The sequence below is a fragment of the Sapajus apella genome, unplaced genomic scaffold, assembly GCF_009761245.1.
Source record: "Sapajus apella isolate SASKATOON/1434 unplaced genomic scaffold, GSC_monkey_1.0 scaffold76, whole genome shotgun sequence".
Classification (NCBI taxonomy): Eukaryota; Metazoa; Chordata; class Mammalia; order Primates; family Cebidae; genus Sapajus; species Sapajus apella.
The window spans coordinates 1,978,908-1,999,600 of NW_022437016.1; the positions used below are offsets into that span (position 1 = coordinate 1,978,908).

The window sequence follows — 20,693 nt, forward strand, 5'->3', positions numbered from 1 at the left end:
GGGAGGGAGGGAGCGAAGGAAGGAAGGAAGGAAAGAAAGAAAGAAGGAAAGAGACTACTTATCATATCTTTGAAGCATCTAGGAGGTTACCTTTGGTAAAGTTTAGAAGCTAGAAAAATTGGTCACCTGGCATAGCTAAAGTCAGGTAATAAAAGATTTGAAAGGATTTTTTTTTAAGGAGTACTATGGTTAAAAGTCAGCTTAATTAAAAGTGGATAAACAAGCTATAAATATATTTAAAAGGCCTTTTTTTTTCTCTTCTTGGAACTTGTTTTTCTGGAAAAGGGTTTTTTTTTTCCTTCTCGGTCTACTGAATTATTTTTCTTCATTTTTTTGTCTTGCCACTCTTAATGTACACAGGAGAGGCCATAAGATAACTTCTGGTAGCCTGGGACTCCTTGGGAAAAACAGAGGAGGTGCCACAGACTCTATTTTGAAACACGAAAAACAAAAACACTGTTTTCCTCATTAAACCCCAGGAATTAAAAGTGGATAGATCCCTCTCAAAATCAAACATTGTTCTATTTTGCATTGTGTTACCTGACAGTTTTTAGTTTTGAGGGTATCAGAAATTACTTGGCATTATAAAAGAGCTTTGGTGTGTAATAACTAGGTAGGAAATACACTTTAAGGTATGGCCAATAGTAGTTACAGAGGGATACTTGACTCTGCACACTTGGATCAGAGAAGCATGCTATTGGCCACCTAGAAGATAAGGAAACATCCCTACTCCTTATTGGGAGATGAGACTCCCAATAAGGCTGGTTACAAAATGGGCTGATTGGCTTTGTGTTGCCTTGCAATGAAATGCAGGGTAGAAGCACTGCATTGCCTTCTCCCATAGTATTTCCCTCCTTTTGGGGACCCGGGAGGCAGTGGTACCCTTAATTTTGGGGATCCATCTTTGCTTCAGTTGCTTATTTGCTGCTTATTTGGCCCTAAAAATGCATGTTTTCCTGGCCCCGTTCCTCCAAGAGCTCCACCCTGAAGGCAGTAATCCAATTAAGAAACTGGCAAATAAAAAATCTTACAAGTGCTGAATCTTCTGCCTATATATGCGTGTTGTATATTTATATATAAAAGAGCTCTGATTAATTGGCTTAGAAAAATAAGCACTTAAATCAAATATTTTATCAGAAGAAAGAAATTTTAATGCCTTTTTTGTTCACATGACTTTAGTAGTCTTTTGGAAATAAAGACAGTTTTAAGGATTATTGGTAAAATAAAATGTCTTAAAAATGTAGGCATTTGGACTCAATTAAGGTCAGATATCAGATTTATTAAATGCTTTAAGGTCAAACTGTTTCCTTGACTTTCGAAAATTGTTCGATTTACCTACTTTGGAGCATTAGATTATAGATAAGGCCTGGAGACAAATGGAAAGCCATGCCTACTAGCTATGCTAAAAAGAGTAAGAGCTTATCTTCACTTCAGTCTGATGCCCTAGGCCCCACCCCTAGTACATAATTAAAATTGCTTACTTATCAGGTTTTTCACTAAAAATGAAAATTGGTAAGAGTTAACATTGTAATAGATTATTGAGAACACTGGAGAAACAGTTTTACATACAAGGTACATAGGGAATGTGTTTCTGGTAAAAGATTATAAGAAGGCATGGGAATATGGCTTTTAATAAAGGGAATGTAATTTTGTCTAGTTCAGAGGGTTTTAAAGATTGTCTCAACCTAAAAGAGTAACAAAACAAAACAGAAGGTTTAAGCAAAGTGAAAAGGGTTTATAAAGGTTGATCCTGTAAAAAAAATTCTGTGGGTATAAACAAATTGGCTAAGATTTGAAAGAAATTATTTCGCTTTTCTCCATAGGATAAAACATTAAAATCATACAGATGTGGGGCCAGAATCTGGGTCCATGTGTCTGAGTAACAGGGTTTTCTTAGAAAATTGATAAAATTGATCTGTTTGATGGAAAATTGTAAGGCGTTCTAAAAAGTTTATGAAAATCTTACCTTACGGTCAAACTAATTAAAACTGGACATAAAATTTTATTTAAATAACTAGTTTTAACATTAAAGATGCATTAATGCAAACATGAAATTTGATTTTCTCTTTTGAAGATGATTTTTATGTAATGTTAAAAGATAATCAAAGGGTTTTATTTTTCTCTCTGGGTAAATGGCAGGGATAAAAATGGAAGACAGAAAAGAGATAAAACAGCTTCATGCTATCTTTATGAGGTCTTCTTCGGAAAGCTAAGTCTCCTCTATCAAAGTAAAGGGTTTTCTTTTTTAAAATTTTTGAAGTTATCATTTTGGACAAATGAATGACTTATGGTTATCATTTGGGCCAAATGGCTGACTTATGGTGACTTGAGATTCTATTTTGTAATATCAGTGTTTTAAACCTTTCATATTTGACAAACTTTCCAAAATCAAATTATAAATTATGTCTCTTTCTAGCCTAATCTTTTAGATATTAAATCCTCTAAAGTCCAGAAATGACATTTGGCTTATTTCATATGAGACTCATACAGCAATTACTGTCAAATATGAAATGGAATTTGGCTTTCTTTGGAACATTTGTGTAAATGTGTTATTGGCATATGTTCCAAAATTACGTAAAACTCCTATAATTCTAATATGACTTAATATATGCTACCAGTAATAATTATTACGTTAAATGATTACGTGCCACAGAGGTAACAAATTTCCTTGTCAATCATGTCTTTAAGTGTAGATGCCCTAAAATGTTTTGTCATCCACTTATAATTGTTGTCTCATTTTGGTCCTCTTTAAAAGATGGTTTCATAATCGGCTATAAAATTTAAAAGCCACTCTTAAATGCCAGTTCTGATTAAAAACTTGAGGCTGTGACATTAGCATCAAGGAAAAACTTTCAAATTGGACAGTAAATGGTGTTTGGTTTTCTTTGGACTGTATTTGTATAAATATGTTACTGTGAATTCCAAAAATTATAGGAAACTTCTATAATTCTGACATGATTTTTTTTCTTTTTTAATTTTTTTCTGCATGCACTTAGGGCATAATTCTGACATAATTTACAGTACATTATTAATAATTATAATTGCTATATAAAATTGTTGTATGTCACAGAAGTAACCAAGATTCCTAGTCAATTGTAGCTTTAATAGTGGCTATAGACTTTTGTCATCTAAGACATTTTGTCTTGTGAAGGTCTCAGGTAACTTTAAAAATTGTTTTATTGGAATAGAGGAAAAAATGAAACTTCTAGGATTCTCATGGATAGTGGATGTATTAAACATTGCTAATCCTTTCATTTTAAGAGTCAAGATAGCTTATTTCTTTAGAGTTATTTACAACTTTTAACAAGTGAGTAAAAAATACTCTGAAAAAATTTTGGAGCATATTGGTTTCTCTCTACCTGACTTCTCCAGAATATGGAAACTATTTGTAAGTATTCTCAATTTATGGCAGTATAGTTAATTGCATAAGTGCAATAAGAATCTGTTTTACTTTGTAACAGGACACAACTGGAGAAGTTGGTTATTTTACCAAAGCTTTCACTGGAATGGCATGTTTCCTTCAAAGAGTCAAAGTTAATGTATAGAGCCAATTAAAGCCCCTTGGGGAATCTAATATCATACCTTGTCTACACAGTCCCTGTAAAAGTTTCCTGATCTGTGGTAAGTAAAGAATGTCACTTTCTAGGCTGGGCGTGGTGGCTCACGCCTGTAATCCCAGCACTTCGGGAGGCGGAGGCAGGAGGATCACGAGGTCAAGAGATCGAGACCATCCTGGCTAACATGGTGAAACCCCGTCTCTACTAAAAATGCAAAAAAATTAGCTGGGCGTGGTGGTGCGTGCCTGTAATCCCAGCTACTCGGGAGGCTGACAAAGGAGAATTGCTTGAACCCGGGAGGTGGAGGTTGCAGTGAGCTGAGATCGTGCCACTGCACTGCAGCCTGGTGACAGAGCAAGACTCCGTCTCAAAAAAAAAAAAAAAGAATGTCACTTTCTAAGAGACCCAGGAACTCCAAGTTATCTTGGGACCTTGAGAAGAGAGGAATTTACCCAACTCAGGTATTTGAGGGTACAAACCCATGGCTGAGCTTAGCTTTTAAAAAGTTTTATCTGAGATTCCTCATGGAACAGAGTTCCATCAAAGCCAATTTAAACAAAAAAGACCCTAAGTGAAAAATAAATATTCTTTCTGCAAATAACCAGGCCAAATCAGTTCTATCACGATTTGTTTTTAATAAAAATGGGGTCTGGAGAGAGAAAAAATATGCTTCAAAAGAAAACCTACTGTTGGCTGTCCTTGAGTTTTTTCTACAATTTTGACTAAATCCTAAATTCATTGTGGGTTAGAAGTCCCCAAACCAATGCTTTCAAAGCTTTGCTTTTAAAATTCAGGACTGTACTCCTCATCCTAGGACTCGTTATTTACCTTATAGTAGGCTATTCACTTAAACGCTGTGCTAAAACTATAGATGAGAGTTTTTGCCATGCAAGCCTTGGAAGCCCAGGCAGGTCTGCATGAGTATGCTCAGACAGACAGTTGCAAAGCAGTCTGACTCTCCTCACCTTGGGGTTTACTCCCATTTCCACTAGGTCCCCTGTCAGCAAAAAGAAGCCAGAGTGACCGACGGCATCTTCCCATCTTCATAACCTACACCTTAAGATTAAGGTGTTATAAAACCCAAAGGGAGGGACTGAAACTACCTTTGGAAAATTATGATTGAGACAGTGAAAGAGATCTAACTTAACTGACTCCATCTTGCTGCTAACCTCCAAGCTGCCCTTGTTCATTCCTGGCATAGGCTGAACTAACTTTGAGAGAAACTTAGTTTGTAGTTTATCTTTTAAACAAAGACGGTAACAGCCCTTTCCCAAAGCAGACCTCCTTCTTGCCTGGGGACTAGATTGTCTTTGTAGGACTAACATTAGCCACAAAATTAGAAATTATGGTTTATGAGCCACGCACCTGGAGGCTACAAGATGCTGTCCTTCCCTAACCTGCTCCTAAGATCAGGGCTTGAGGTATTTTGCAAACCCTGCACTTGATGCAGCTGGCACCGCCCAGATCTATAAACTGGCTCATCTAATCTTGGGGGCCCCTACTCAGGAACTGACTCAGTGCAAGGGGACAGCTTCTACTCCCTATGATGTCATCCCTGACTAATGAGCATTCCTGGCTCACTGGCTTCCCCTTACCCACTAAATTATCCTTAAAAACTCTGTTCCCCAATGCTTAGGGAGACCAATTTGAGTAATAATAAAACTCCAGTCTCCTACAGAGCTAGCTCTATGTGAATTACTCTTTCTCTACGGCAATTCCCCTGTCTTGAATCAGCTCTGTCTTGGCAGTGGGCAAGGTGAACCCCTTGGGTAGTTACACTGATACAGGTAGTTTAAGTGTTAAATAAAAATCTATTACATTAAAATGCTGAATAAAGAGTATTGAAAGTACTCCACAAAGATTATTTTTTAAATACCTCTGTAAGAAGAATTCTAATACTGTGCCACAATTATGTCAAGGTACAAGATAAAAATTAGTGCATTTCCTAGAGTGTTTATTTTACTCTAAGATTTTGTGGGCAGTATAATAATTCATTTAACTGGTAATTTAAACATTAAAAAAAGTCAAACACTGATTTTTTTTTTTTTTGAGAGAGGATTTTTTTTTGTTTCCAAAACACTTGCTTGAGATAGATCCCCAGGAATATTTTTAACACTCTTCTGTTATTAGGGAAACATCAGTATGTCTGCAGTATGTCTGTATTGATACATATATATATATATATATATATATATATATAACATGTATAGGTGTAAGACTATGAACAGTCCAAAATGTATACATTGGGCTGATAACTGTGGTTTTCAGGAAAAAAGAAAAAAAGAATACAAAATCTCCCTAACTCGTCTAAGAGGGGAGTACAAATGAGAAATCATTTGGCACTGCCTCTCCCTTATCCCCTACCTGCTAATTACAATTTTTCAAATACAGTTACCAAGTGCAAACTACCATAATCTTGGTTTATCTTCATAGCAAACTTCATTTAGAAATTTAGAAAATGGGGAGAGAGAGTGAACAAGGTTAAGAGAGTAGGTTCCCAGACAGAATCGGGTACAAATCTGGGCTCTAACACTTAGGCACAGGTTTGTTGTGTAACCACCTAGGCTACACAACAGGTGTAGGTTAACTATCAGCTGCCTTATCTTATGAGGTCCTTAGGAGGATTTAGTGAGCTACGCACCTGAAGTCCTTAGCTGTAGCCAGACAGCAAGTATTCAAAGGTGTTAGTTATTGTTTTATCATTGTGCAAGGGTCGCATAGGTAAGTGGAAGTTCAAATCCAAGGCCATCCTACTTCAAACTCCTTTGTGCTCCTAAGCTGTGCAGTATAGTCACCTTGGAGAGCATGTGATTGCCCCAAACTACCTCAAGGACTGCAGGTTATGGCCAGCCAGTCCTCTATTAGACTTCGTCCTTGCCAGATGCCTAGTGCCCCAGATTCCCTCAAATCTCAGGCCAGACCACCTCCCACCCGGTAAGACTCCTCCACCTTCACCCCTGACTCTCCAAAACTAGACTTGGTGTGGGTTCCCGGGAAGCTCCGTATGCAGGGACAGTATTCCCCACGACTGCCTGTGCTGTCGACCTCCCAGCTCAGGCAAAACATTCCTTTACAGAGCACTGTGTTCATGGATAAACTTGTCTCTAGTGCAGCGCTGTGTCAGAGCACAGAACATGGGGCCGAAGCACAGCCCTTCCCAGGGAGTCCCGGTTCTCGACTTCCCCAGAATGGAAGTTTGATTCTTCCGTTGGCCCATTTCTCTGATAGAAAAACTGAGACTCAGCGAAGTGCCAAGGCTTTGTTTAGGACTACCCTGGAAGCCACGGTTTTGTGAAGGAGTAGACATTGGGACTGGAGTCAGAAACGCGTTTTGGGTTATCTCCTGACTTACTGAGTGAACTTGAGCAGGTCTGTTTCGCCCGTGGGCCTCGGTTTCTTCATCTGCTCAACGAGACGGAAAACTGGATTACGTGTTGCTAAGGCCCCCTGGTTCTCAGAAGAACGCTCACCCCTGCAGGGCCGACTGGCCCCCGCGCTCTCGGGCCCGCGGCACTACAAGCCCCAGCATGCCTCGGGGGGCGGGGCTCAGTGACGGACAGGGAGCTCTGCGAGTTGGAGCCCGGCAAGGGGCGCTCAGCGGCGCGTGCGCAGAGGGCGGCAGGCGGGTGGGCTGGCGGCGGTGGACTCGTCGGAGCCGCGGGCGGTCAGGTAGGGGGCGGGAAGGAGGGTTGAGGACCTGGGACCGCGGCCGGAGTCGTGGGCGGTGGCACAGTGGCGGGGCAGGGGGCCGTGCCGGCGAGCAGCGGCCGCGCCCGAATGGCAGGGTCTGTGGACCGGATCTGAGGGGCAGGACTGGGGTGGGGGTGGGGCTGCGAGGGGCAGGCTCGGGAGGGATTCGTGGGGCTGAGGAGATCCGAGGAGATGCAGCTGGGGGAGGGGAACGAGGGGCTCTGAAGAGATTTGCGTTTGAAGCATCTCGGGAGGTATGAGGTAATGTGGGGGGCCTGAGGAGGAAAAGGGTGCAGCATGTGGGAGAGGGGAGGGAATCAGGGCCCTGGAGGAACCTGGGTGCAGAATTTCAGAAATGTGAAGGAACTGGGGGCCCCCGATGAGATTTGAGGGAATCTGGGGGCGCTAGGCATCTGGCAAGGACAGGGTCTGAGATGATAGAAGCAAGGTCTAGGGCGATCCTCAGTGTTAATGAGAGAGGGTTTTCGGAGTGGGATGAGGGTGAGATTGAGGGGATGGGGAAGAGTTCTTGAGGGACTGTGTCTTGTTAGCAGAAAGAAGGGACCTGGCTGAAGTGTGAAGCCAGCACATGACATTCAGTGCATAAGAGGAAGGAACACGGTTTGAGGGCGGCACAGTGCCTGATGGAATGCAGGAGATGGGGGACTCAGAATGAGGGAGAGCAGAAATCTGAGGTGTGGAATTGGGGCGTTGAACTGAGGTGCAGGGCTGAGTGCAGCAGAGATTTGGAAACAGGGATTAAAGGATCTATGTCCGAGGGATTTGGGGCATAGGAGTGAGGAATTGATGAGGGTTGCGGTAGACAGCCCCAGAGATTGGAATGTGGTATTGTAAGAGGGTTGGGGACAGGGTTTGGAGAGGATTGAATCGTGGGGTAGAGATGTCCTAACTGGGCTATGGAATCAAAGAACCCTGGGTATATTTGTGGATTGGTGTCTTGGGCTGCTAAAGAGATTTTCCTTAAATCGCTGCATGGGAGACAGAGGGAGTTCAGGGAACCCAAGGACCTAAATGTAATGTGATATAGATGAGTATATGAAGATGAGCAGAGATCAGGTGTTGAGGAACAAAATGATACATCTTCAGTTCAGAGATCCTGAAGGAGTGTGGTGATCCCTGTGAAGGGCAGAATCTCTTCATTTATTAAACAAAGATCCGTTCATGAGGCAGGTATGGTATTGCCCCTAACTCCACTCTAACACCCCCAGCCCACTGAAAATAGTAGGCTTTAGGGAAGAAGGAATGGAACTACTCAAGGTCATCTACCTGAGCCCCTTTTCCTTGTACCCACAAGCTGCTATAGCAGATAGAATGTGAGACCTCCAGGGGAGTAAGTGGAATAATTAATCCTATTTAAGATCCATTACAGCTTGAAGGGGCGGTGCCTCTGTGAATGAGGTGTTTGGGGTCTGAGACAAAAATAAAAGGGAGCCCTTATGTGTTGAGCATTTAGTCCTGTGCCAGACTATAAAGCAGTGGTTCTTAACCAGGGGTGGTTTTGTCACCTTGGAGACATTAAGCAATGTCTGGAGATGTTTTTTGGTTGTCACAGTTAGGGTGGGGAATACTACTGGCCTCAAGTGGGTAGATTAAACATGTTAATGTTTTATGTTAATGTTAAACATTTGATGATTCATGGGATAAGCCCCTGCCCCCCAATAAGGAATTATCCTGCCTAAAATGTCAATACTGCCAAAGTTCAGGCACTCTGCCCTACAGTCAGATATCCTGGGTTCAAGCCCTAGCTCTATCTCTTCCTGACTTTGTGGCCTTGAATGAGTTACTTAACCGCCCAGTGCCTTGGCTCTTCACCTGTAAAATGGGGTTATTATAACAACCTATGTCACAGAATTGTGAGGATTTAGTGAAGTAATTAAATTAGCATGCCTAGGACCTGGCGCATAGTAAGTTCTCAAAATCTAGTAACTTTTAGTCTTATATCTACTTCTTTATTCAGTTTTCATATCCTTCTAAGTAGGCACTGCTGTTTTCAGTTTTACATATGAGGGAACTAAGGCTTAGGAAGTGACTTGCCTAAGTTTCCATAGGTAGGAATGACACAGGTAAGCTCATACCCAAATCTCTGTAGCTCTGTATATTCCCTTTTTCCTTGCTACTTCCTTGCTAAGGCCTGCTTAGTCTTATTTTCTCAGCCCATTCCCCTCTAATGAAAAAGAGGATTGCCCAGTATCAAAGATGGGGTGGTGGGGGAGGGGCGGGGGGAAGGTGGTAAATCTCTCTGATTAGGTAGGGAGGAGCCCTGGACTTTGTTCTTGGTTTGCTCTTAGACCAAGACGAGGGGCTAGATAAGGAGAGGAGTTTGAGGTTACCTGGCAGAATGAGATACAACAGACTATGGGGTGAGGTATGAAGGCCATTGGCTTGAGAAAACACCTCATAGCAGGGACTGAGGCTTAAGGCATTCATATTCTGAAGGAGTGTAATTACTGTTCTGTGTGGTCTCTTTTGGGCTGCTTTTCCCTGGAGCAAAATAATAGCATTGGTTCTATCATCTCCAGGACTAGCTACAGCATTGCTGAAGCCAGTTCAGAAACAAAGCTAGACTGCATCTGACTGTAAAACTTAGCTGGAACATCCACGCACATCCCTAAAAGAAAATATGTCATAGGAATTCAGTCAGCCCTGTCTAAACTTCTTACTCTGTTGCTAATTTCTTATGTTACTTGGACAAGTACTTGTCCTGTCAGCCTCAATCTATTAAAAATGCACATGATGATCATTTATTGAGTGCTTATTATGTGTGTTATCTTAGTGAATTCAATCATCCTGCTAACATTCTGGGTTTTATTCCTTGTTTACAGATGAGAACTTACCCAGGGCTACAGAGCAAGTGGCTAGGTTGGGATGCAAACCCAGTTCCGTCTTACTCCTATGTTACATTATAGTAGTTTTCTTAGAAGGCTTTTCCAACCCTTCAGAACCCCTATGTTTAAGTCTGGAGAGTAGTTGGAAGCCAGAAGTTTGTAAGGCCCTTAAAGTAGATCATTGTCTATGCACACTGATGTGTAACCTTTGTGACATTCCCTCCATCATGTGTTTCTGGTAAAACAATCAAATTTAGAAATCATTTCTAGGAGCCCTTACCAACATCTCAGCCAAACTTTGTCTAAAGCCAGGAAACTATACAACATCTTTTAAGTTAGTGATTTTATGGCTGGGAGTTGAAACTGGGATTTGAATCCTTGTTCTATTACTTACTGGTTTTGAGACCTTGGACAGGCTCTTTTCTCTGAGCATTGGTTTCCTTATTTTTGAAGAGGAATGACACATACTTTACATGGTTATTATGAGAATATGAGAACGTATAAAAACTGCCTGACAATTAGTAGTAGTTGCTTTAAGAGTGTTAGCAATTATGAGAGGAAGGCAGTGCTGAAAGATAACTAAGTGTTGCTTTGTCAGATTTATTTATTTTATTTTATTTTTAAAATTTATTTATTGAGACAGGGTCTTGCTGTGTCACCCAGGCTGGAGTGCAGTGGTACAATCACAGCTCACTGCAGCCTTGCCTTCCTAGGCTCAAGTGATCCTCCCACATCATCCTCCCAAGTAGCTGGGACCACAGATGCATGCCACCACACCTGATTATTTTTTAAATTTATTGTAGAGATGGGGTTTCGCTATGTTGCCCAGGCTCTTTGCCAGATTTTGCTAACCCTAAGTGGTCTCTGTTAGTCTCCCCAAAATTCTCATCCCATTTTGTGTATTTCCTAGGATCTTCGTGATCCTTTAATCAAAATCTCATTATTAAATGGACAGATGTTATATGTAGAGAAAGGAACTGAAAGAGAGAGTGGGTTGAGGTGAGTTGGAGGTCCCTGAGAAAAGGCTATTGATTTTTCCTTTCTCTTGTATTCCTTGAGTCATATTGGCAGCATAGGTGGTACTCCTATGTTTGTGAAAGCTGCAAGGGACTCTTTATAGGTCCTGCAGTTTTGGAGGAAGACAGAGACAACAGGCAAGCATGTTTTTCAGGAAACCCTGTTATTCATTTAGCCTGCTCTTGACATTGTTTAGCTAAAGTTTTCTTTATCTACAAACATACTTCCTTCTGGATCATTTTGTTTGCCCCAGACTGGTACAACTTCAGGAGCATGCCTGTATTTCCCTATAAGCCCCTACTTTTTGAGTTTATCTTAGTTGTCTGCAGGTGCCTTAAGTGACCTGAATAAATTTCATCAGAATCCTCTCCCACACACACACAGGACTGAATGTCAGGTGATGACTTCACTGACTTCCTTAAAGTCAGTCCAGCTAACCAGTGGCTTTTGGTGGCACAGAGATAGTTTTGCACTTGATTAGCATTTTGTTAGACTATATGAGGAATAAAGTTTAGAAAGCTGACAGAAAAGGAAATATGATAAATCTTGCAAAAAACCTAGTCAAACCAGCAGAGCATGTCAATAGCAGGATGGACCTTTATGTCTTGTGAAAGGAAATGCATTATTTTACATGTTGTTAAGTTTTTAGGGAAAAGCACTGTTTATGTCTGGTTTTTGCTCAAAATTGTATCACCAGTACCTTTCACAGGGCCACCAGACATATAATAGATGCTCAGCAAAGATTTGTTTCATTAATTGCTTAAAGTTCTCCAGTTTTGCTGGTGGCCTAAGCCGTGAAAGACTGATACAGGTATAGGAAATAGAGACATCTAGAGAACTACCCATGGTGGAGATTCAAGCATTAGATAAGGATTTGAAACCTTAGATCATCTCTAATCTTTTGATTCTGGGATCAGGTAAAACAATTTCTAGGAGGGCTCAGAATTTTCATTATTTATGTGTATATATCTGAGGCTTTGGATACAGTCTGCTGAAAAGTGCCTATTCATTTCTTCTAATAGGCTGGGTGGTAGCAGCAGCAGCTGCTGCTCCCACTACTACTACTGCTACTAATAATAAAAACTATTATTTATATATAATTAATTGTATGCCTGGCTTAGTACTATACTTAGTGCTTTACACACATAATCTCATTTAATCTTAACAGTAATCTTGCGAGGAAGATACTGTTTTAAAGCCCCTTTTAATAGATAAACTGAGAACTACGGAAGTATTGATAACTTGCCCATGTCTCCACAGTAAGTGGTAGAGTACGAATTCAAATCGAGAAAGCCTGATCCCTCAGGCCTACTTCCTTAATCTATATAATACCGCCCACTCCTAGTTCGTGTCCTTTTGTCCTAGTTCTGTTGAGTGATTTGTGGTCTTAGTTTCCCTCTCCTGGTCTTAGTTTTCTCATCTATATTACAGCTTGAGATTACTACCTTGTTTTCCCTTTTCTCCCAGGCTGAAGTACAGTGGCACCATCATAGCTCACTGCAACCTCAACCTCTTGGTCTCAAGTGAGGAGATTATTACGCATTCTAGCATTTCAGGCTTGAAAGAGCTACAGCAGCTCATTTTCTGGGCAAGAGAAGTTGTAAATTCATTTACCCATCAGTTTTTAGTCTGGAGTCTAGCATTCTCAATCAGAACACTCAAAAACTGATCAGCCCTTTTATTAATCTTTATGTGCCTTTATATGCCATGAAAAGAAAGGTTCTTCATGCTTTCAAAATTTAGTTTGTAAACTGAATGTGTTATTAATACTAGTACTAGTTATTGTTAATGCTGTTTCTGGTCGTTATTTATTTAGCATCCTTTTATTGTGACCTACAAGTATCAGGCTAAGTACTTTATATGCATTATCCCTAGTCATTACAGAACTCTTTTTGTAAACTAAGAAAACAGGTTTAGTCAGGTTAAATAAATTGCCTACTCCCCCACAACTTGTGACAGTACTAAGATATGATCTCAGTTCTTATAACTTCAGGGTTCATTTTTGTGTTTTGTTTGCTTTTTTTACTATCTCGGTTACTCATTTCATGGGATGGGGAAAACCCAGTCGTGCTAGAAGAGCCTAGATTAGTATGGAATATAATTATATAATTTTTTTGAATCTTAGGGTAACAGGGGTAGACACAGCTTAAGGAGTAGATTCTCATTGGGAGCTGAAGAGATGTGCTGGTAAAGTATAGTGGGGGATGTACAGTATTAATCATTAGATCAAGGGATGTGGGAAGGTGGTAAGCTGATGTTAGATGAGGTGGGAGGTCAAGAATTAATGGCACAAAGTGCACAACAGGAAAGAGACATTCAAGAGATCATGAAGAGAGCCAAGATGATAAATACCAGGTTGGATATTCATTCTGATTGGTTGCAGAGTTGATAGCTGGCAGAAAATCGGCAGCTTACTTAAAGATTTGGAATGATAAGACAATTCCTTTTACTTGTGTAGTCTTTTGGGGAAACTGAAGTCAAACTGACCTTCTGTCTGAGTCATTCTCAGTATTAACAATAATGACCAGATGTGCCCTTCTGGAGGAGACAGGCTGTATCTGCCTGTCTCTTAGCACCATTTCAGGCTAGGATCCTTTACAAAGCACATGTTTTCAAGTCATGGAAATGGGAAAAGTGGTTCTGGCTTTTTCCAGGTCTGTAGCTATATCCATGCCTCATACTTCAGTGAGGGCAACACAGGTTTTCCTGGCAAAGCATGGCAGCTTTGGGGCAGGAATTAATTCTTGACATCCTCAGAGAGCTTGGTGAAGCTGTAGTCAGCTGAGATAATTTGGGGATGTGGAAATAGCAAATTCATTTGTTAAAGTTGATGTCTTAGAGAGGTAGGAAGCTTTTTAATTGAAGGAGTAATAAGATATTCCTGAAAGGTGGGAAATAATTGGCTATTATTCTTGCAAGTTGGCACCCTTATTTAATAAGCTGATCTGCATTGCCAACTCTGGGAATAACACAGATGTCCCTGTGCATTGTAAGGTAACATTCTAGATTCAGACTCCAAATGTTGCCCTCAGTCTGTTGTCTCAGACAATAAAAGAGAGAACTGAAGCTATTGATTTAGCATTGAGAAGGGTTGCATGGACCCTGAGTTGAAATTTCTATCAATATGTCTATACTATTGCCCCTAGACACTTGGCATTTGAGAATTCAACATTCATAGTTTCAGATATCCACATCAGACCTCATAGGCTCATGATATGTGGTAAATGTTACTTTGCTGAGGTATGGATTTGAGTCATAATGGATTGCAAGATTGCTGTGTGAGAGTAGATCACTCAGCTAATAAATCAATCTATCCCACTCTATAGCAGCAGAATCTCATAACTATATTATTGTTCCTTCTCTCATACGGAGAAAATGCAGATGCTATAAGGCAGCATTCCCCAGAACATGGTCAAGAGAACATAGTTAATCATTGTTATGTGACAGTAAAAAATAGCTTGAAATAATGTTGGGTTAAATAAAGTAAAAATATCTGTACTGCAAGGTTCCACCATGTTTGAGCTGTGTGACCTTGAGCAAGGTTTTCTGAACGTTGTTTCCTCATCTATAAAATCAGATAATAATAATATTACCTACTTCATAGTGTCATCATGAAGATTAAAAGAGATTAAGCATATAAAATATCTGTCATAGTAACTAGTACATAATAGGCACTAGATGCATAGTTTTTCTTGCAGTACAAAGGAAGTGGGATTTCAGGGAAGAAGGATTGACTTTAGAAACTGTGCTTGTCTGCTGCTGGTTATTTGTCAGATTGTATTCCAAAGCTAATGTGGTAGAAATTTGTTATAATATGTATCTCTACATTAACTCCCCTTCTCTATGCCTGGAGAAAGAGTTGATGTCATGTGCAAAGTGTTCTTGAGCTAGATGCATTGTCCTTAAAATCAAGCGAACTTGCCCTTTACTTCCTCTTCTCCTTGGTAGGTGACCATCTGCAGATCGCAAGACTACACAGGTACAGCTGTAGGATTTGCATATATGAAATGCTAAATTTATCATATGCCTCACCTTGCTAGACCTATTCATTCTGATTTGGGGTATAAGTAGACAGTGACATAAGGCTACAGAGCACTGAGATCTTTCTGGATCAACTTCAAAAGCATATGAAAAGGGCATATCAAGAGGGTAGGAGTGTTCATAGTTGGTACTGGGTGAAGCAGAGGGTACTCAAAGCCAGAAATAAACTGTCTTGATAAGGCACTACTATTTTTTTTTTTTTTTTTTTTTTGAGACAGAGTCTGGCTCTGTCAACAGGTGCCAGGCTGGAGTGCAGTGGCGCTCTCGGCTCACTGCAACCTCTGCCTCCCAGGTTCAAGCAATTCTCCTGCCTCAGCCTCCCAAGTAGCTGGGACTACAGGTGCACACCACCATGCCCAGCTAATATTTGTATTTTTAGCAGAGACGGGGTTTCACCGTGTTGGCCAGGATGGTCTTGATCTCTTGACTTCATGATCTGTCTGCCTCGGCCTCCCAAAGTGCTGGGATTACAGGTGTGAGCCACTACGCCCGGCGGCACTAAATTTTTTTAAATCACCTGGGCTTGAGTCTTTAGTTATCTTAGCTCTTTACCACTCCCCCACCATAATCCACTCACCTTTCAAATCTTACTGATTATACTTCTGGATATTTCTCAAATGCACCTTTCTGTTTCCACCACCTGCTTCCTAGTTCAGACTCCCCATTACCCCTATCTTCTCTGATTTGTTTCTTTACTCCATTCCAGCTTTGATCATATCAGCTCCCTGCTCCAAAACATTAATTGTCTCACTATATCCTTGAAAATGAAGCTCAAAAATCTCATTTTTGGCTCTGAAGACCTTTTCTAATTATTCCCCCAATTTACCTTTCCAAGTCTGTTACTCTATTTCCCATGTATACTCCTGCAGTTTTAATCTAAGGAGAATAAAAAAGAGAACAAAAATTCATTTAGGGCTTTTTTGGTGCAGAGCCAAATCTCAGCACTCTATACACTCTATATTATTTAAATCTTACATTAACTCTGTAAACACAGTATTAGTTCCATTTTACAGATGGAGAAAATAAAATGCCTAGAGTTTAGGTATTCTCCATTTTCTTTCTAACACATGCAACTTCTTGTCCTTTCCCTTGCATTCTAAACTTTCTTAAGGTTGTACCTTTTGCCTACTTCTTTCTTTTCCACGTATTTATGCATCTTTCCAGGCCAATATCAAATGTCATCTTCCCTTTGAAAATTCTGTTTCCCTTCAAATTAGAATGACTCCTCAACCCCCATCAAACTTAGTTTTTATTTCATTTATAGTACCATTTTCTGCCTTCAATATTATTTGCCTACATGTGTTTTATAAAGTTTGAATATCTGAAGAGCAGAATCTGTATCCTGAAGACCTCTTGTATCTAATACAGAACAAGATACCTAGACTTAGATGGGTGGACTGGTGAGTTAGGTAAGAGGATAGATGCATGGAAAATATGTATTTTCTGATCTGATGTTTTGCACTTCACCTAAAGCTAATCATCACAATTTTCTACTTCTGTGGATGATTCCTAGGTCCCCAAACATGACACAATAAACTCTATGACATGATTAAAAAAAGAAAAAAGCCTCCACACTTCTGCTTACATGGTTTTCTTTTCTTAAAGTACCTTTATCACTCATTGCTTCATTTCTTTCAAGACATATCTTAGAAGTGACACTGCTTTTGGGAAGCCTTCCCCAAGTCTGTTAGGTAGAATCCATCATTCCAGTCACCATATCTACCATGACATCGTGTGGACCTGCATGTTATACTTATTCCTTTTACTGTATGTAATTCTCCTGTGCTTTTCTCTTAATTGTAAATTATGAGTTGTAAAATTCACAAAATAGGAAAATAATTATTGGCATTTATTACAAGTATACTACTTCCCTGGTGCTATACTAAACATATTGTATTTATCTTGCTACTTAGCCCTTATAAGAACCATATAAAGCAGACACCATTACTACTTCTATTTTATAGATGAGTGATGGGGAAAGAGCTTTAGGAAGTTTGAATTACTTCCTTATGGTCATTGCAACTAAGTAAGTGTCTGGGACTCCAGAATCTGAATTATTACCCACTATGCAGTGTGTCATCTGTTTTGTCTCCCTATATGTCACCTTCACGTGACACATCATAGACCTCAGTAAGATAGTTGTTAAGTAAGTGAATGACTGAACGACTGATCATAGCTATTCTCTAAATGTTTCTTGAGCGAACTGATTTATATAGTCAGAGGAAAATGAATAATGGTTTCTTTTTCTCTTTAGCAGGAACTTGACCCTTTAGGGCATGAATACTGTGCTGTTCAGTTCTGAGCTGTGGTAGCAGTACCCTTCAAAGAAAGACCAATGGCTGCAGCAGCAGCTTCTCACCTGAACCTGGATGCCCTCCGGGAAGTGCTAGAATGCCCCATCTGCATGGAGTCCTTCACAGAAGAGCAGCTGCGGCCCAAGCTCCTGCACTGTGGCCATACCATCTGCCGCCAGTGCCTGGAGAAGCTATTGGCCAGTAGCATCAATGGTGTCCGCTGTCCCTTTTGCAGCAAGATTACCCGCATAACCAGCTTGACCCAGCTGACAGACAATCTGACAGTGCTAAAGATCATTGATACAGCTGGGCTCAGTGAGGCTGTGGGGCTGCTCATGTGTCGGTCCTGTGGGCGGCGTCTGCCCCGGCAGTTCTGCCGGAGCTGCGGTTTGGTATTATGTGAGCCCTGCCGGGAGGCAGACCATCAGCCTCCTAGTCACTGTACACTCCCTGTCAAAGAGGCAGCTGAGGAGCGGCGTCGGGATTTTGGAGAGAAGCTGACTCGTCTGCGGGAACTTATGGGGGAGCTGCAGCGGCGGAAGGTAGCCTTGGAAGGTGTCTCCAAGGACCTTCAGGCAAGGTATAAAGCAGTTCTCCAGGAGTATGGACATGAGGAGCGCAGGGTCCAGGATGAGCTGGCTCGCTCTCGGAAGTTCTTCACAGGCTCTTTGGCTGAAGTTGAGAAGTCCAATAGTCAAGTGGTAGAGGAGCAGAGTTACCTGCTTAACATTGCAGAGGTGCAGGCTGTGTCTCGCTGTGACTACTTCCTGGCCAAAATTAAGCAGGCAGATGTAGCACTACTGGAGGAGACAGCTGATGAGGAGGAGCCAGAGCTCACTGCCAGCCTGCCTCGGGAGCTCACCCTGCAAGATGTGGAGCTCCTTAAGGTAGGTCATGTTGGCCCCCTTCAAATTGGGCAAGCTGTTAAGAAGCCCCGAACAGTTAACATGGAAGATTCCTGGGCCATGGAAGCTGCAGCCTCTGCTGCCTCTACCTCTGTTACGTTTAGAGAGATGGACATGAGCCCGGAGGAAGTGGTTGCCAGCCCTAAGGCCTCACCTGCTAAACAGCGGGGTCCTGAGGCAGCCTCCAATATCCAGCAGTGCCTCTTTCTCAAGAAGATGGGGGCCAAAGGCAGCACTCCAGGAATGTTCAATCTTCCAGTCAGTCTCTACGTGACCAGTCAAGGTGAAGTGCTAGTCGCTGACCGTGGCAACTATCGTATACAAGTCTTTACCCGCAAAGGCTTTTTGAAGGAAATCCGCCGTAGCCCCAGTGGCATTGATAGCTTTGTGCTAAGTTTTCTTGGGGCGGATCTACCCAACCTCACTCCTCTCTCAGTGGCCATGAACTGCCATGGGCTAATTGGTGTGACTGACAGCTATGATAACTCCCTCAAGGTATATACCTTGGATGGCCACTGCGTGGCCTGTCACAGGAGCCAGCTGAGCAAACCATGGGGCATCACAGCCCTACCATCTGGCCAGTTTGTAGTAACTGATGTGGAAGGTGGAAAGCTTTGGTGTTTCACAGTTGATCGAGGATCAGGGGTGGTCAAATACAGTTGCCTCTGCAGTGCTGTGCGGCCCAAATTTGTCACCTGTGATGCAGAGGGCACCGTCTACTTCACCCAGGGCTTAGGCCTCAATCTGGAGAATCGGCAGAATGAGCACCACCTAGAGGGTGGCTTTTCCATTGGCTCTGTAGGCCCTGATGGGCAGCTGGGTCGCCAGATTAGCCACTTCTTCTCGGAGAATGAGGATTTCCGCTGCATTGCTGGCATGTGTGTGGATGCTCGTGGTGATCTCATTGTGGCTGATAGTAGTCGCAAGGAAATTCTCCATTTTCCTAAGGGTGGGGGCTATAGTGTCCTTATTCGAGAGGGACTTACCTGTCCGGTTGGCATAGCCCTCACTCCCAAGGGGCAGCTGCTGGTCTTGGACTGTTGGGATCATTGCATCAAGATCTACAGCTACCATCTGAGAAGATATTCTACCCCATAAGGGATGAGAAATACCAGTTTTTTCTGCTCCCTAGCCAACCTCCCTTCCCTTAGTTCTTAGTTGTCAGTGTCTCATATAGAGTAGACTTGGCCTATGTCCTGATTCCAGCTGGGTAGTTCTAGAACTTTAGAAGCTCCATCTTTTAGTGTTGTTTTTTGTTATTTCCCCCTCCCTGCTTTCCACCTGAATTTAGAGCTTTAAAAGATGCACTGCTCAAATAGGACACACGATGGTGTTAGCTGAAGTTTGATTAGCAATTAGGCACTTCCAAGGCTTCAGTAGAAAGAGCCACTTTAGTCCTTTGTGCCATGTTTGACATTTGCCCTTGTATTAAATCCTTGATTTTTTTTCCATTTGACTTTGATGCCCTGGATCCATTGTTTCCTTCCTATTATAATGTGCTTCATCTGTGACACTTCCTCTTCAACTCTGATTGGATTCAGTGTGCATGCTTCAGTGGTATCTGCTCCACCTTTCAGTGACGTTTCAGACATCATATTCCTGCAATATGATGTCTCAGTCCAATCATCTTCACCAGTGTGAAAGCTCATTCATTTAGTGCTACCAAAGGGGATACACAGGCCCTTTAGGAAACAGTACCTCTTGGCTGGAAGATCTGTGCCATCTTGGATTGAAACTTGCAGGTGTGACAGAATGGATTGACCCTAGTTGGTTGGTATTGACGACTTCAGCCTGGAAATTGCTGGCCTTTTAAAGAAGCATATATGGACTGGAATTATGCCAAAGCATAGGAAGCTGGGAATAAGCAAACAACTGCAGATAGAGTCAGCATACTTGGATAGTCATTAGGGCTCATCATTTTTCATACTACCTCTCTCTTCTGGCCTGGTCTATTGAATGTGCAACATAGGCCAGGGCCAACAAAGTGGGGAGGTAGACACATTTTCAAGTTCATTACTAAAACAAAGAGCAAAACTGTTGGTTGGTTATTCTGTATTTTCCTCAAGTGAGTTCATACTATTTGGTTTCAGGATCTCTTTCCATTTCTCTGCCAAGCATTAAATAATTGAGAACTGTTTCTTCATCACTGGTGTTTATGTCTTTTAATTAAATACAGGATTTTGGAGATGACAAGAGGGATAACTTCCACTATGCCATTTTGCTTCCTTATCTCACACTTCTTTGAGAGTGTAGGTAGCTACCCAGGTTAAAATTCAGCCAAAGCCCTATTATGTAAAGATAATAATCCAAATCTTTCTCCCAAATACATGTGTACGGAATCAT

The 20,693-nt window shown here is 41.5% G+C and overlaps 2 protein-coding genes across 8 annotated transcripts in view; one reads left to right on the plus strand and one right to left on the minus strand.

The window, feature by feature from the left end:
* Nucleotides 1-20,693, minus strand: part of ASTN2 (astrotactin 2) — a 948,324-nt gene that overhangs the window by 232,951 nt on the left and 694,680 nt on the right. Inside the window, exon 1 of one of the 4 annotated variants that reach the window (XM_032251602.1) lies at nucleotides 6,910-7,103. The exons of the other annotated variants lie outside the window; for them this stretch is intronic. The gene's annotated coding sequence lies outside the window, so the exon portion shown is untranslated. Of the gene's footprint in view, nucleotides 1-6,909; nucleotides 7,104-20,693 lie in introns of those variants that run through there. 4 annotated transcript variants of the gene reach the window in all.
* TRIM32 (tripartite motif containing 32) lies at nucleotides 7,144-20,496 on the plus strand. Of its 4 annotated transcripts, none has more exons than XM_032251603.1 (2): nucleotides 7,144-7,226; nucleotides 17,406-20,496. In XM_032251603.1, exon 2 carries the CDS (start codon nucleotides 17,487-17,489, stop codon nucleotides 19,446-19,448), a length of 1,962 nt encoding a protein of 653 aa, XP_032107494.1. In that variant the 5' UTR covers nucleotides 7,144-7,226; nucleotides 17,406-17,486; the 3' UTR covers nucleotides 19,449-20,496. The 4 variants fall into 4 exon arrangements, with proteins under 4 accessions (XP_032107494.1, XP_032107496.1, XP_032107497.1 ...); XM_032251605.1 differs by having other exon boundaries at nucleotides 17,409-20,496; XM_032251606.1 differs by lacking the exon at nucleotides 7,144-7,226 and adding an exon at nucleotides 7,392-7,508.